At 40.7% G+C, this 15,231-nt stretch overlaps 1 protein-coding gene across 4 annotated transcripts in view; it reads left to right on the top strand.

The window, feature by feature from the left end:
- The first annotated feature begins 595 nt into the window (after positions 1–595).
- LOC131159466 (pentatricopeptide repeat-containing protein At2g03880, mitochondrial-like) overlaps positions 596–15,231 on the top strand; it is a 44,369-nt gene continuing 29,733 nt past the window's right edge. For 3 of the 4 annotated variants that reach the window (XM_058114419.1, XM_058114401.1, XM_058114429.1), the window contains exon 1: positions 602–2,558. In XM_058114419.1, coding sequence (XP_057970402.1) covers positions 619–2,085 — 1,467 coding nt within the window. In that variant the 5' untranslated portion in view covers positions 602–618 and the 3' untranslated portion in view covers positions 2,086–2,558. Of the gene's footprint in view, positions 2,559–15,231 lie in introns of all 4 variants that reach the window. The other variant, XM_058114410.1, reaches the window with a different exon arrangement.

Genomic DNA, 15,231 nt, shown 5'->3' with positions numbered 1-15,231 from the left:
AATAATTATAAAAAGTTTAATTTAGTTTTTAGTTTGCCAAGATTCTTATACAAAAGATAAAAAATAAATAATTTCTTTAGTTGTAAAAAATAATTTATTATTTTTTTGTAGAATTCAATAATTATAAAAAATATACATTTATAATCTAATATTTAAAAAAAAAAATCAAAATAGTAAGAAGAATCATGGATTTGGGACTTGAATTTGAATTTTTATGAATTTAGGAGAAAATAAAACATAAGTCACACCAAAGCATGGTTCAAGATTTGAATTTCATGCTTTCATAGGCAAAGTAAAAGTCAGAAATGAAGAAAATAATAAAAAAGATATCTTCTAACTTTTCTATATAAATATAAAAATTAATAAATATGATGGTATTTTTATAATTATTTAAAAAATTTAAAATGAACACTAGGACTGCTTCCACAAGTAAATGGTATCAAAACCTTTTATTACTGTTCCTTTATTTTATATAAATATTATAATTTTTTTTAAAAAAATTCAAAATATTTTAAAATTTTAAAATAAAAAAATAAAAACTTATTTTCCTCGGGCCGTTAGTTACTTCCATAGCTTCATTCCCGCCATTTCGTTTGTCTAATTGTCTAGTTTTCAAAAATGGTAACGTCACGTATCTCTCCCACTTCCTTGTCCTCTCTGCTCCGAAACTGTGTCACTTTCGAAGCAGTTCCTCTAGCTAAGCAAATCCATGCCCAGATCCTTGTTCATGGCTTTCTTCCCAACGTCACTCTCGAAACCGATCTCCTCCTGGTGTACGCTAAATTTGGGTTTCTCAAACATGCTCACAAAGTTTTCGACGAAATGGTTGAAAGAAACATGCATTCGTGGAACATTTTGATTGCTTCGTACGCCAGTAGTTCTATGTATCATGATGCTTTGAACATTTTTAACGAGTTTTTGAAAATGGGCTTTCGACCGGATCACTTCACTTTGCCTCCAGTTGTTAAGGCATCTGCGGGAATGGGAGACGCTGATCTGGGTAAAATGCTCCACAGTTGGGTGGTTAGGCTTGGGTTTGAAGAATATGTTGTTTTGGGTAGTTCCCTTGTGGATTTTTATGCAAAGCTCGGGGATTTAATCCTTGCGCAGAGGGTTTTTGCCAAAATGTCTTGGAGGGATTGTGTTGCTTGGAATTTATTAATTTCAGGGTTTGGAAGAGCTGGTTTCTATGTGGATGCTTTGAATTACTTTAGGGATATGCTCAGGGCAGGAGTTGAAATGGATTCTAGGACCATTCCAAGCATTTTAAATGCGTGTGGAGGGGAAGGGGATTTGAGGAAAGGCAAAGAAATTCATGGGCAAATAGTCAAGAGTGTGACTTTCAATAGAGATATTCCAATTGGAAATTCTTTAATTGATATGTATGCGAAGTGTGGGTGCTTGCACGACTCAGAAAAAGTTTTTGTTAACATGCGTAAGTTGAATCTGGTGTCATGGACCACAATGATATCTTGTTATGGGATTCATGGGAAAGGAGAAGAATCTTTGGTTCTCTTTGACAAAATGAAGGAATGTGGATTTAAGCCCAACAGTGTCACAATCACTGCAATTTTGGCTAGTTGTAGCCACTCAGGTTTTATAAATCAGGGGAGGAAGATTTTTAATTCAATTAGCTTGGATTATGGTTTTGAACCCAGTGTAGAGCATTATGCCTGTATGGTGGATCTTTTGGGTCGTTTTGGGCATATTGATGAAGCACTGAGATTGATAAAGAGTGCAGAATTAGCTGCAGTGGCAAGCATTTGGGGTGCCTTGCTTGCAGGATGTGTGATACACAGGAATGTTGAGATTGGAGAAATTGCTGCTAAACGCCTCTTTGATTTGGAACCCAATAACTCTAGCAATTACATAGCATTGTGTAGTATTTATGATTCTCTTCATATCTTGGATGGCGTTTCAACAATCAGAGCAAAGATGAGAAAACTGGGCTTGGTTAAACTTCCTGGTTGTAGCTGGATTACCATTGCTAGAAGAGTGCACAAATTTTACCGTGGGGACCTTTCTCATCCACCGACTCAGTTGATTTGCACAGAATTAGAAGAAATTATTAAAAAAATGTATTGAGACAACAATGTATGGGAAAACAACCACATGGTAGTATTGGATTGCTAAAAGTAATATAGTAGGCTGGATCAGTTAGGTCATACATGATGATTGGCTCTACCTCCTATGAGAATTTGGACCTGAAATATCATTCTTTAGCATGGAAAAATCTGTGGGGGAATTATATATTACTCTTGCCTTAACAATGGCATAGATGAATGATGAGCCATTGTGCATTAATATATTATGAGACTTTATTGGACAAACTGCAAAATGAGAGAGGAGGCTGCATTTACACTGTGCAGAATGCATATGTTTGTGGTTGAAATTGACATCCTTCCCATATTATAAAATTTCAATGTATTTACTTTCTGTCAAATTGAGTTTTTAATCAAACTTTTGCATTTTCTTGTTTGGTTTTCAGGTCTATCAGGGCAACCTTTGCACATATTGAGGAGCTTGGAAGCTCGTGATATTTCGTCTTCCTACTGAAGGTATAATTCTCATCATTTCCTTTTGGTCAATGATTATTTTTTTATTTAATTTCCTCATCTAAAGAGGGAGATAATTTTTTGTATCTACTTAAATTAAAATGGTATTGCCCATCAAAATTCTAGATGAGATTCTGGGAACTAGTTCATCTGAACATGTGTTACTGAGTTCCAAACTGTCAGTTTGCAATTATAATATTCCAATCTCAATTTAACATGCACTGTTATATAATATTTATTGTCTCCAAAAGGAAAACAAAAAACACAAAATGGTGGATATATTTGTTGATTATCGTATTCCTATTACCTTGGTGTGAGGATTCCTCATCCATCTCACCTGCTCTATCCACCATAAATTCCTCATAACAAATTTATTAATAGTTCAACCTTATGATAAATCTCTTTGTTCTTACAAAATTTTGTATCCATTGCAGTCCACTCTGATGGACAATCATTTTATTATGCAAGCCTATGGGAATTTATTGTCTGTGTTTTCCATTCCTCAGTGCCTAAAGCCACCAAAAGATGCCAAAATCTAGGCGTCATCAGGTTGCTATTAGACCTGTTACAAATCTGTCTTTTTTTCTTTTTGTTTTTAAATATATATATATATATATATATATATATAGAAAAATTGAAAATTCAATTATTTATGTACCAAAACAAGCAGCATAGGGTAAAATCATGTGACTCAGTACTTTTTAGCGATACTAAGTTGCATGCAATCATAAAGTCTTGCAAAAATGTTTGAAATGGACTATTTCACTTAGTCATTACTACACATGCCTTAAATGATTGGGTTGTAGTGTATGTCCAAGAACAATGGGAAACTTTTTAGCTGTCTTTTGTCTTGTAGGATGCCAGGTCCTCAATAACAAAGCAAAATCCCAATTCTATATGTCTTCATTAAACCTTATAGACACCTTCCTAAGTTAAAAATACTATAATAAAAGTTATCTTATTAAAGCTGGAAATATATAAATCACAATAATTTCCAATAAATATTCCAAATTTCAAATATTTCTTAGATGGAACCATGGTCATCATTTCTTTTTGCTGCTAATATTTTTTTGAGCAATCATGGAGGCTTGCTTCACTAACTTGTAAGGTTGCTAGGTTTTCTGGATATTCAGGCAGTATGCTGTGAGATTTTTAGGCCTGCAACTTTTTATAGGTTTTATATGGTTGGATTTAGGAATATTATATGGGTATGGAATATCAGGGGCACGATGGGTTGGGTCAGTTAATCTGGACTTCGAAAGGTAAATAGGGTTGGGCATAAGGGACTAATACTTACCCTTTGCCTTTCCTCACATGTTCATCAATCTGGTCAAGCCCAAGAGAGGAAGACCATGGCTGGTTGCTTAGGCATGATGGCAAGGAAATCACCGATATGGAGGAAGTTGCTTTAAGAAAATCGAACATGCAAGGTGGAAGAAACTAAAAATTTTGCAGCACACAAGTCCTAGATCCAATCACCTTTTGATTACAAAATTTGAAGAAGAGAGAAGACATGGTTTGATGTAGCTGAGTTCTGTGTGCCTAGCCACATGGTGCAAGAATAACAATAACCAATTCCTTGAGGCTTTATATAGATAAAGAGAGAGGGATACCCTTGGTTGTTCCTCCTTGAGGGTTTTAATAGATTAAGAGAGAGGAAAGGGTTGTGCAACATAGCTGGCTGTCCATTGTCCAAGTCCAGTTGGGGTATTCCTCCTTATTTTCTCTTATTTGCTTAAATGGCCCTCCATGATGCATCTTGTTCATTGAGCCTCAATTAGAACCCCTTCATAATTTATTGGACTCCTACTGCTAGCAAAAGATATTCTTTAGGACATCTATAATCCATAAGTGACACTTTGGGCAATCCAATCCAGACTGAATTAGAGAGAGCCTATCTAGTGACAAGTTCCATGTGCTAAATTCCTCTATCAACCAATGCCTTGGAATAATCAACTTGCACATAAAATTAATGTTAAATGCTCATCTAAGAAACACATGGCTAAGTATACGAGTACAACTCATAAATGTGATATAAAACTCGTTCCTAATCATCGTTTCACTTTGTCCAAGGATTTCCTTAATTCATTATGACCAGGGAAGGGAATTTTTTCTCTTTTTATTGAGAGTAACAAATCCCCCATTGTGCTTTCATTTTCCTTCATATTCAAGTGAGCAACATAGTTCTTAATGCCGCAAGGTGTACTAAGGTGCATATGGCACTTGAAGCCTCAGTGAGAGGTGCAGGTGTGTGACTCACCTCGTGAGGCACACATTTATTAAAATTATGTTTAAAATGCTTTGTTTAGTGTATTCTCGAATTGTAAACACACTAATACTAATACTTGAATTCAAAAACTGAAAGATTCATTAGTAGAAGCAGAAAGAAGTAGAAGGAAAAAGAGAAGAGAAAAAGGGAAAACATGATCCCGAAAAAAACAAAGAAGGAGATGAGGCAGAAAAATGCCCTTATGATGGAAAGGGGTCATTAAGGATACTTTCATCCCTATATATATAGGATGTACATGAGATGTATTAGAGATAACATAGGAGACCTAACTATAGTGTTGCGTGACTAGTTACCAAAAATTCTTCAACATGGCATCGGAGCAAAGATTTGAAGCCTAAAATCCTAAAAAGCCACCACTATAAAGTTTGCGCCAAACCAAAGCCCTAAGTTTGCCAGTCATATGCCTCTTCTTCTTTGTCCCATGGGTGCATCTTGTACCTAGACTAGTTCGAATCATTGATAGACTCACTGAAAACCTCATTCTGGCCTTACTTCAAGTTTGGTTCAACAATCTTTGTTTTGTTTTTCTAAGATAACAACATCGAAAAAGGTAAGGGAATGATAGATTTTAGGGATTTACTAGACCCCTAATTGACTAGTCCTACAATAATGATGAGGATAGACCTTAGGGGTTTGCTAGACCCCAAATTGATTGTCATAGAAGAACTTAGGGATTCATGAAACCCAAAGATTTACAAGACCTTATACTGTGTTAGTCTTAAAAGATCTAAGGATTTATAAGACTGGGAAGAGGTAAGGGAAGGATAGACCTCTAAGAGTGCTAGACATCAAATTGACTAATCCTACCATATTGATAAGAGGACAGACCTCAGGGGTTTATTAGACCCTGACTTGAGTAGTCTTATAAGACCTCAGGGATTTATAAAACCTTAAAAAAAGTAAGGAAATGATAGACCTTAGATACTTACAAGACCCTGTCTAGTGCTAGAACATCTCAAGGATTTAAGACCCCAATAGATTAAGAGAAGGATAGGCTTCAGGGATTTACCCAACCTTGAATTGACTAGTCCTATGATGATGATAAGAGGATAGATCTCAGGGGTTTATTAGACCCAAACTGACTAGTCCCTAAATATCAAGTGTAGATGGTTAAAAAATAAAATTGAAACCAATGCAGGTGGTTAAATCAATTAAAGGTTAAAACAGAGATCAGTGTTATGCATAGTGTCACGAGCTAAGCTTGTTCAGGGCATTATGCTTGCCTGTGACCGCTTATCTCGTGTGTTTGGGATGGGTTTCCATCATGTAAATACTAGTGTAGGGTTATTTTCTAGTATTTCTTTCATTGTAAGCCAAATAAGGCAGTATGACTCCTCGGTCACTTTGATGTTTCCTAGTGCTAGAGTGAGAATGGCCTAGAAAGCTCTTTAGGGGAGGGTGAGTGTTCATCAATCATTGTAAAACTCACTAGCAATTGTCAACGTGCTTAGCCTACTTGCCTCCCTCGCTAAGTACAACATGTCAACGAAGGATTTGTTAATGAATTACGTTTGCTTCAATATTTACTGCTTGGTTGCCACGGCTTTCATGAATTGATTATTATTTCCGCTGCTATCTGATTGAATGTTAATGAAAGTGCTTCATGGATGAATGTTGGTAAACAAAAGGCTGGCTAGTTAAGCAAGAGTGCTTTAGCTAGCGCCGCACGGCCCTTCACAACGGTGTGAAAAAGGCGGACCGTGACATTTGGTATCAGAGCCAAGTCGGTGACACTTGGTGAGAGCCCAAGGTTGAGTTGCTACGTAAATTCGATTGCCTTCGTTATTGGATTTGGGAAGCTTTGGTAGCTGACCATGGCACCAAACAGTGCTGAGAGACTTGGTGCACTGGAAGCACAGGTTGAAGAGACAACCAACAATATGGCCAACGAGATGGCCCAACTGAGGGGACTTGTTGATGAGGTGATGGGACCACAGCAACATCAAGCAAGTTTGACAAGTGAAATGTCAGAGGACTTTCACCACACTGTGGAAACTTTGCAGGCCCGGATGGCTGATCTGGATGCAAAGGTGAATCTGATGGTTCTTGCTATGGGGAACTCCAACACTCCGGGAGTCAGTAAGACCAAGGTGCCAGAACCCAGGACGTATGGGGGTGCCCGTGATGCTAAGGAGTTAGAGAACTTCTTGTTTGATATGGAACAGTATTTCCGCGCTGTGAGGATGCCCTCAGAACAGGTGAAAGTGGATACTGCAACCATGTACTTGGTGGGTGACGCCAAACTGTGGTGGCGTGCTAAGTACTATGACATTGAGAATGGAAACTGTGTAATCGATAGTTGGGCAGACTTGAAGAGAGAGCTCAAAGCCCAATTTTTTCCTGAAAATGTTGAGTATAATGCAAGGAGAAAACTGAGAGATCTCAAGCATACGGGGTCGATCAGCGAATATGTGAAACAATTCTCTGCTTTAATGTTGGATATTCGAGATATGTCGGAGAAGGACAAGTTGTTCTATTTTCTTGAGGGGATGAAACCGTGGGCAAGGACTGAACTTCATAGACAAAGAGTTCAAGACTTGCCTACCGCACAAGCTGCTGCAGAACGTTTGACTGACTATGCTGGGGAGAAAACTACTTCGTCCAAAGGATCTGGCGGAGAGGGAAACAATGGAAAGTCTTTCAAGAAAGGCAAACCCAAGAATGGGGGAGCCGACTATAAAGCATCAACCTCAAAGGAAGCTTCGTCGTCTCGAGGGTTCAACACACCCAAGGGAAAGGGTAAACTTGAGTGTTTCTTGTGTCGAGGTCCTCATAGAGTCTTTGAGTGCCCTCACAAGGCATCACTTAATGCTTTACAGGCTTCCATTGCCGAACAGGCAGGGGAAGATGATGGGGAAGAAGATGAGACCCCGAGGATGGGTGCAAATGCGGCAGGTGAGCGCATTGGAAAAGCAGGCGAAAGTACCAAAGGTTACACGAGCCAGAGGGCTAATGTTTGTGGACTTGAGAATCAATGGGAAGAGCACCCGCGCTATGGTGGATACCGGGGCTACCCATAACTTTGTTTAGCAACCAGAAGCTTGGAGACTCAACTTATCCTTAGAGAAGGATACAGGACGCATGAAAGCAGTTAATTCTGTAGCCCAGCCTACTCTGGGAGTAGCCAAGCAAGTTACTGTGAAGCTTGGGCAGTGGGAAGGTCATGTGAATTTTACAGGCAGTGCCATTGGATGACTTTCCAGGTCATTTTGGGAATGGAGTTCCTAAGGGGAACGAAGGCAGTGATGATGCCTTCGGCTGGTTCCCTATGCCTGATGGGAGATCACCTGTGCATGGTGCAAGCTATTGCAACGAAAGGAGACGATGGGAAGTTCCTTTCAGCCATGCAACTCAAGAAAGGTCTGAGGAAGGGAGAGCAGACATATCTAGCCACGATGGTGGTAGATAACGAAGTAGGCAAAGAGCTGGTGCCTACAACTATCCAAGCGGTGTTGGATGAGTACAAGGAGGTGATGCCAGATAAGTTACCTCACGAACTACCTCCACTACGGGGTGTGGAGCATGAGATCGAGTTGTTTCCAGGGGTGAAACCACCTGCAAAAGGGCCATATCGGATGGCGCCTCCAGAGTTGGCAGAATTGAGGAAGCAACTTGATGAATTATTGGAAGCGGGATATGTTCGCCCTTCCAAAGCACCATTTGGAGCACCGGTGCTATTTCAGAAGAAATACGATGGGAGCCTGCGGATGTGTGTAGACTACCGCGCGCTCAACAAGGTGACAGTGCGCAACAAGTATCCTATTCCGTTGATTGCTGATTTATTGGATCAGTTGAGTCATGCCAAGTACTTCACTAAACTTGACTTGAGGTCAGGTTACTATCAGGTGAGAATTGCTGATGGGGATGAGCCGAAGACTACTTGTGTGACACGGTATGGGGCATATGAATTTTTGGTGATGCCGTTCGGGTTAACGAATGCACCTGCAACATTCTGCACCTTGATGAACCAGGTTTTCCGTGAATACCTTGACAAGTTTGTCGTGGTGTACCTGGATGATATCGTTGTCTACAGTTCCACTCTGGAGGAACATAAAGAGCATCTGCGGAAGGTGTTCGATAGGCTGAAAGGAAACAGTCTATATGTGAAGAAGGAGAAGTGCTCTTTCGCTCAGAAAAGCATTAAATTCCTTGGTTATGTGATTGACCAAGGTCATATCAGAATGGATATGGAGAAGGTAAGGGCAATTCAAGAATGGAAGATCCCAACAACAGTGAAAGAGTTGCGTTCCTTTCTTGGCCTTGCCAACTACTACAGGAAGTTCGTAGAGGGGTATTCATGGAGAACGGCCCCTATGACAGAACTACTAAAGAAGGGTCATGGGTGGAACTGGACAGAGGAGTGCCAGGGAGCCTTTGATGACTTGAAGGGTGCCATGATGAGAGATCCGGTTCTGGCTCTTCCGGATGTCATGAAACCCTTCGAAGTACAGACAGATGCATCAGACTTCGCCCTTGGAGGGGTCTTCGTACAGGAGGGACACCCTGTTGCGTATGAAAGCCGTAAGCTTAGTGAAGCGGAGCGGAAGTACACAGCTCAAGAGAAGGAGATGTTAGCGGTGATACATTGTCTCCGTGTGTGGAGGCATTACTTACTTGGGGCAAGGTTTGTGGTGAAAACAGATAATTCAGGTGTTAGCCATTTCTTCACACAGCCAAAGTTGACACCCAAGCAAGGCCGATGGCAAGAATTCTTGGCAGAATTTGATTTCTCATTTGAGCACAAGGCGGGGCGATTGAACCAAGTCGCGGATGCACTGAGTAGGAAGGCTGAACTGGCGGCCTTACAAATGGTAACACATCTGACTTCAAGCACTGTTACCACAACGATGCGGGAGCGCATCAAAGAGAACTTAGCCAAAGATCCAGTTGCGCAGAACTTAATGAAACTTACCGAAGAAAGGAAGGCACGACAGTTTTGGATGGAAGATGGATTGCTGACAACCCATGGTAACCGGCTCTTTGTGCCACGAGCAGGTGATCTGAGAAAGACATTACTGAAGGAATGTCATGATACCATGTGGGCCGGACATCCAGGATGGCAGCGCACTTTGGCCTTACTAAAGCGGGGGTACTATTGGCCGCACATGCTTGATGATGTGGTTGATTATACCCGAACTTGTCTCACTTGCCAACAAGACAAGGTTGAGCGGAGTAAAACGGCTGGGCTGTTGGAGCCCTTACCAGTACCGTCCAAACCGTGGGAAAGTGTCTCATTGGACTTCATCACCAACCTGCCCAGAGTGGGAGACGCAGGGTCTATACTTGTTATTATAGACAGGTTTTCGAAGTATGGTACGTTCATAGCCGCACCGAAGTACTGTTCGGCAGAGGAGACAGCACAGTTATTTTTTAAGAACATTGTGAAATATTGGGGTGTTCCCCACGACATTGTTAGTGACCGAGACTCAAGATTCACTGGCAACTTCTGGACAGAAACTTTTCAGAATCCTCGGTTCACAACTAGAAATCTCTTCGAGTTATCACCCACAGACAGATGGACAGACGGAGAGATTCAACGGGCTACTTTGAAGAGTACTTGCGCCCACTTTGTCAACGCCAACCAGAAGAATTGGGTGCAGCTACTCGATGTGGCTCAGTTCTGTTTCAATGCCCAAAAGTGCTCCACAACCAACAAGAGTCCTTTTGAGCTTGGTTACAGGCCAGCAGCCGCTGTACCTCACGAATCTTCCCTCCAGTTCTCTCACCCTTTGCTCGCTCTGTTGCCGGTTCCGCTTGGTTTCCGGTCCCTTTCGCGTTTTCGGCCCTATGTCCCAACACCGTTGCCCCCTCCCGCGTAAGGAAAATTCACACAGTGGATGACGTACAGAGGAAAGAGTCCAGGGCGTACGTCCTTACCAAAGAATGGAAACATGCTGAATTGCCCCTATCCTCCCTTCGATAAACGCTACTAAAACTAATTTCGGATTGAAGAAGTGGGCGCTCAGTGGAGAAGAATCCGGAGCACTTCAACTTAGTTGTACTTTGGTAACTTGTTAAGCACCATCCTGAACAGTCAGGTCACCCACGAGGACGAGATAGGGAGACTAAATACTTCGCAAATATGAAGGACCAGTCCCCATCTTGGCCAAAGTCGGGAAGGTCTCCTACAAAATCGACCCTCCGACTTGGATGAAAGTGCATCCTGTGTTTCACGTCAGCTGCCTCAAGCCGTACAACGCCGACAGTGACGATCTAAGCAGAAATCAGTCAGCCAGAGCAGAAATCAGTACAGGGCAACCTGACAGACGTGAAGTTGAAGAAATCCTTGCAGACAGAGAGTTCAAATCCTCAAGGAAGAAGCGGCAGGAATTCTTAGTAAAGTGGAAAGGCCTTGGTGACGAAGAAATTAGCTGGGTTTCGGCGGAAGACATGCAAAACCGTTCGTAGACGAAGTTGAAGTGTTACCTAGCGTCAAAGTCTACGGGGACGTCGACCGCATAAGTGGGAGGAGAATGATCACGAGCTAAGCTTGTTCAGGGCATTATGCTTGCCTGTGACCGCTTATCTCGTGTGTGGTTGGGAGGGGTTTCCATCATGTAAATACTAGTGTAGGGTTATTTTCTAGTATTTCTTTCATTGTAAGCCAAATAAGGCAGTATGACTCCTCGGTCACTTTGATGTTTCTTAGTGCTAGAGTGAGAATGGCCTAGAAAGCTCTTTAGGGGAGGGTGAGTGTTCATCAATCATTGTAAAACTCACTAGCAATTGTCAACGTGCTTAGCCTACTTGCCTCCCTCGCTAAGTACAACATGTCAACGAAGGATTTGTTAATGAATTACGTTTGCTTCAATATTTACTGCTTGGTTGCCACGGCTTTCATGAATTGATTATTATTTCCGCTGCTATCTGATTGAATGTTAATGAAAGTGCTTCGTGGATGAATGTTGGTAAACAAAAGGCTGGCTAGTTAAGCAAGAGTGCTTTAGCTAGCGCCGCACGGCCCTTCACAACGGTGTGAAAAAGGCGGACCGTGACACATAGCCACGAAAGCACCTAAACATTGCATTATCCCCATCATTACTTGAAATCATGAATTGTTGAAACATTTGTGTTTGTACTGAACTATGAATGCTCAACAGAACCTCTTGATGACACGTCAGATCTTGAACCAATGCTGATGGCGGAACTTGATTCTATGCCAATGTATCTATTGCATGAAACCTCTTGTTGTACCGAACTATGAATGCTCAAAAAAACGTCTTGATTGACATTAGATCTTAAACCAATGTTGATGATGAAACTTTTCTCTGTCAATGTATCTTTTGTGTTCTTGAAAAAATCCTGTCTTATGGAGATTGCTTGCATAACCTTTAGATTTGGAACCCAAAACCAAGTGCCACCATTATGCCATTAGGTCCAACTAAGAACTTGGATTCAATCCAAAGTTATGATTGTTACGAACACATAATGAGCCAAAATGTTATGGGAACAAGTTTGGAAAATAAAGCAAGCCAAGGTTGAATAGATGAAGGAGTAGAGATATGTTAACCCATCCAATGCGCAGCCAATAATGCCGCTTTCTTGAAAGGAGCCAAAATTATTAGCGTGCTCTTTGTCAATCTTGATCCAAACAAAAATTGCCCTATTCTCTATACTGTTGGTTCCTTAATCACAATTGCTCCTATATTTTCAAAGTAAACAAAACTGCTAGTGTGGTTGCTTTGCTTGACTTCAAGTTAGTTGTTTCCTTATGAATTCCAGACATGATTGACCCAATTTCTTTTTGAGTAAAGAAATATTTCAAACTTTTGTAGTCCGTGAAAATTTCACATTTTCCTCCATAAAGATAGTGTCTCCAAATCTTGAGGGCATACACCACTGCAAGTAGCTCTAAATCATGCACATGATAGTTCTTCGTATATTCTTTAAGTTGCCTGGATATATAAGCAATAACTCTCCCGTGCTGCATCAACACGCACTCGAGCCCCTTCTAGGACACATCACTATAAATAACAAATCCATCCTTTCCTGATGGAATAGCCAACACCGGGGCAGTAACCGGCCTTTTTTTTAACTCCTGAAAGCTCTGCTTATGTTCATCAGATCATACAAACCTCGCATTCTTCCTCGTGAGCCATGTCAAGGGACCTGGCAATCTAGAAAACCCATTCACCAAACGCCGGTAATACCCTGCTAATCCTAGAAAACTCTTGATTTCTTGAACATTTCTCAGCCTCGCCCAATCTACCATTGCCTCTAACCATCTTGGCTTGGGGGTCAACTTATGCTATTGTAGCGCCCTAATTTTATTTAACATAAAATGTAATATAATGAATAAATGGTCACCCGAACCCGTGGGTAACGGGGACACCTGTCATCCCCAGTGGGAAACTTAAGCGCAGTAAAAACAATTCTCAACCAATCCAACCACAAGACATAATATCCCAGAGTTAACTATATCATACAAAATACTATCACTATATACAACAACCTCCAAAAGTCAAAATAACACTAGGGATCATAACAAAACTTCCCGATCCTAGTTCAACACTTCCCTTCTAAGTCGGGAAGCTCCAATCACTCACGCGGCCTGGCTCACGGTCCTTTGGATTTCCGGAACCATCACATGATTCTGGTGGGTGAGACACTGCTCAGTAAGGGAATAATACAAACTAAATACAAGCTGTGTGACAACATGAATATTAATGCACTATACATATACACTAACGGTTCATAATCGGGAAAACATTCATCATATCATACTGATCTCTATCATTTTTGCATATGTAATAACTCATAACGTACATAAATCAGCCAGGGCCGTTATAATTGTAATACTAGAAAATATACCAGGATAATAGCTAAATAGCTCAGTAGCATGGTGTCCTGTATTAACCTCCTCCCATGACAATTGTGCAACCCCAGGCGGGACCCCCCACAATGGCTGGCCTACCTTGCCGATCAATATGTCTGTAAACATACGATGGGCCCCCACCCACCCTAGTCGGAATTGACAGGTGGAACTCCACACTCTAACTCCTACTCTTGAAAGCAATCGACTATCCTCTCCTCCCATCCCCTTGTGGATGGTTAGGCACTAATCTTACGTAGATATCTGATCTACAATATCATCTACGGTACCCGCGAGCGTCCTGAACTGAACGAAACTAAATATCCGAGTTCTGATAACAGTCTTAGTACATGGAATAGAGCAATCTTTCATATTTTCATAAGTACAGCCTCGTGCCAAAAACATAATAAACTACGGCCTTGGTGCCGATAACATAAATATATGGCCTCCTCGCGCCAAATCGTTCAGGTATATATATATATATATATATTTTTTGAAAATAAAATCATTTATCATATATCGTCAAATGCATCACACATAACTCATCTTTTCGTAGCCTGAATCATGCTTGTGTTCGTAAAATCCTTCATATCATAATACTTTCATGTAAAATATATTTTTTTTTCATGCCACACAGCGCTGTTAAAAGTTCATACTTCATATTCTAAATCGTTATTTTCTGGCATCTCATACATACATTATACATTTTAACATCTAGCAGTATATTTCCCAACGTACATTTCATTCATATATACCAATATAACATAAGCTTTTCCTGAAACTAATTTACTCATAATTAATAATAATTTGGTATGGAAAAAAATAACTCTTTAGTTTATGCCCTTTTTAAAAACAAAAACCTACTTTTACTGAGAAAGCCTAAAATATCCTAACTTGACCCTCGTAGGATTTTCCTGCTCAAAACACACCTGAACCTGAAAATTCTCAGTACTAACTTCATATTTTCATGCGTACATCATTTCCTATAACTATCGTCAAAAAACCAAATTCGGCGTAAAAGCCTTATTTACCCTCAACTTAGGGATGATTTCCCAACTTTGTTTTCTCCCAAACGATTTCGCTCCGACAAACTCGTAGAGAACTGTTCGTCCAAAGCACGGGCCAGCACAGGTGGACTTCGGATTGTCGATCCGTTGTATATTTGGCCCCAAAATGATGAGAGGAGTAGAAGGGCCTAAGGGAGATACAGACAGAGAATTGCGCGAAGATGGCTTAAGATGAAGATAAAATCGTCACTTTTTGATATTATAATTGTGCCAGATGTCGTCGACGTGTTACACACATGCTTCACCTTCTCGACGAGCTCTTCATTTAATTACAGTCACAAGCAAAAAAAACCCTCCTCGGTATTTTCTCCTCGTGTCGTACGAATCCCTGTTATGTCGTCGACGATTCTCTACTGACTGAGAAACTCTACTATTCTACTGCCTGCGGTCGACAAAACCCTTAGTAACGTCGAAACGGTCCAGGTAATCTCTTTTAAATATAGTTATCCCACCCACATGCCTGGTTAGCATTCTGTCGACGAAGTCACGACCTACCTTCTATCTTCC

This window comes from Malania oleifera, chromosome 1, assembly GCF_029873635.1.
Source record: "Malania oleifera isolate guangnan ecotype guangnan chromosome 1, ASM2987363v1, whole genome shotgun sequence".
NCBI classification, from domain to species: Eukaryota; Viridiplantae; Streptophyta; class Magnoliopsida; order Santalales; family Ximeniaceae; genus Malania; species Malania oleifera.
This window is presented reverse-complemented; position numbering and strand designations above follow the sequence as displayed.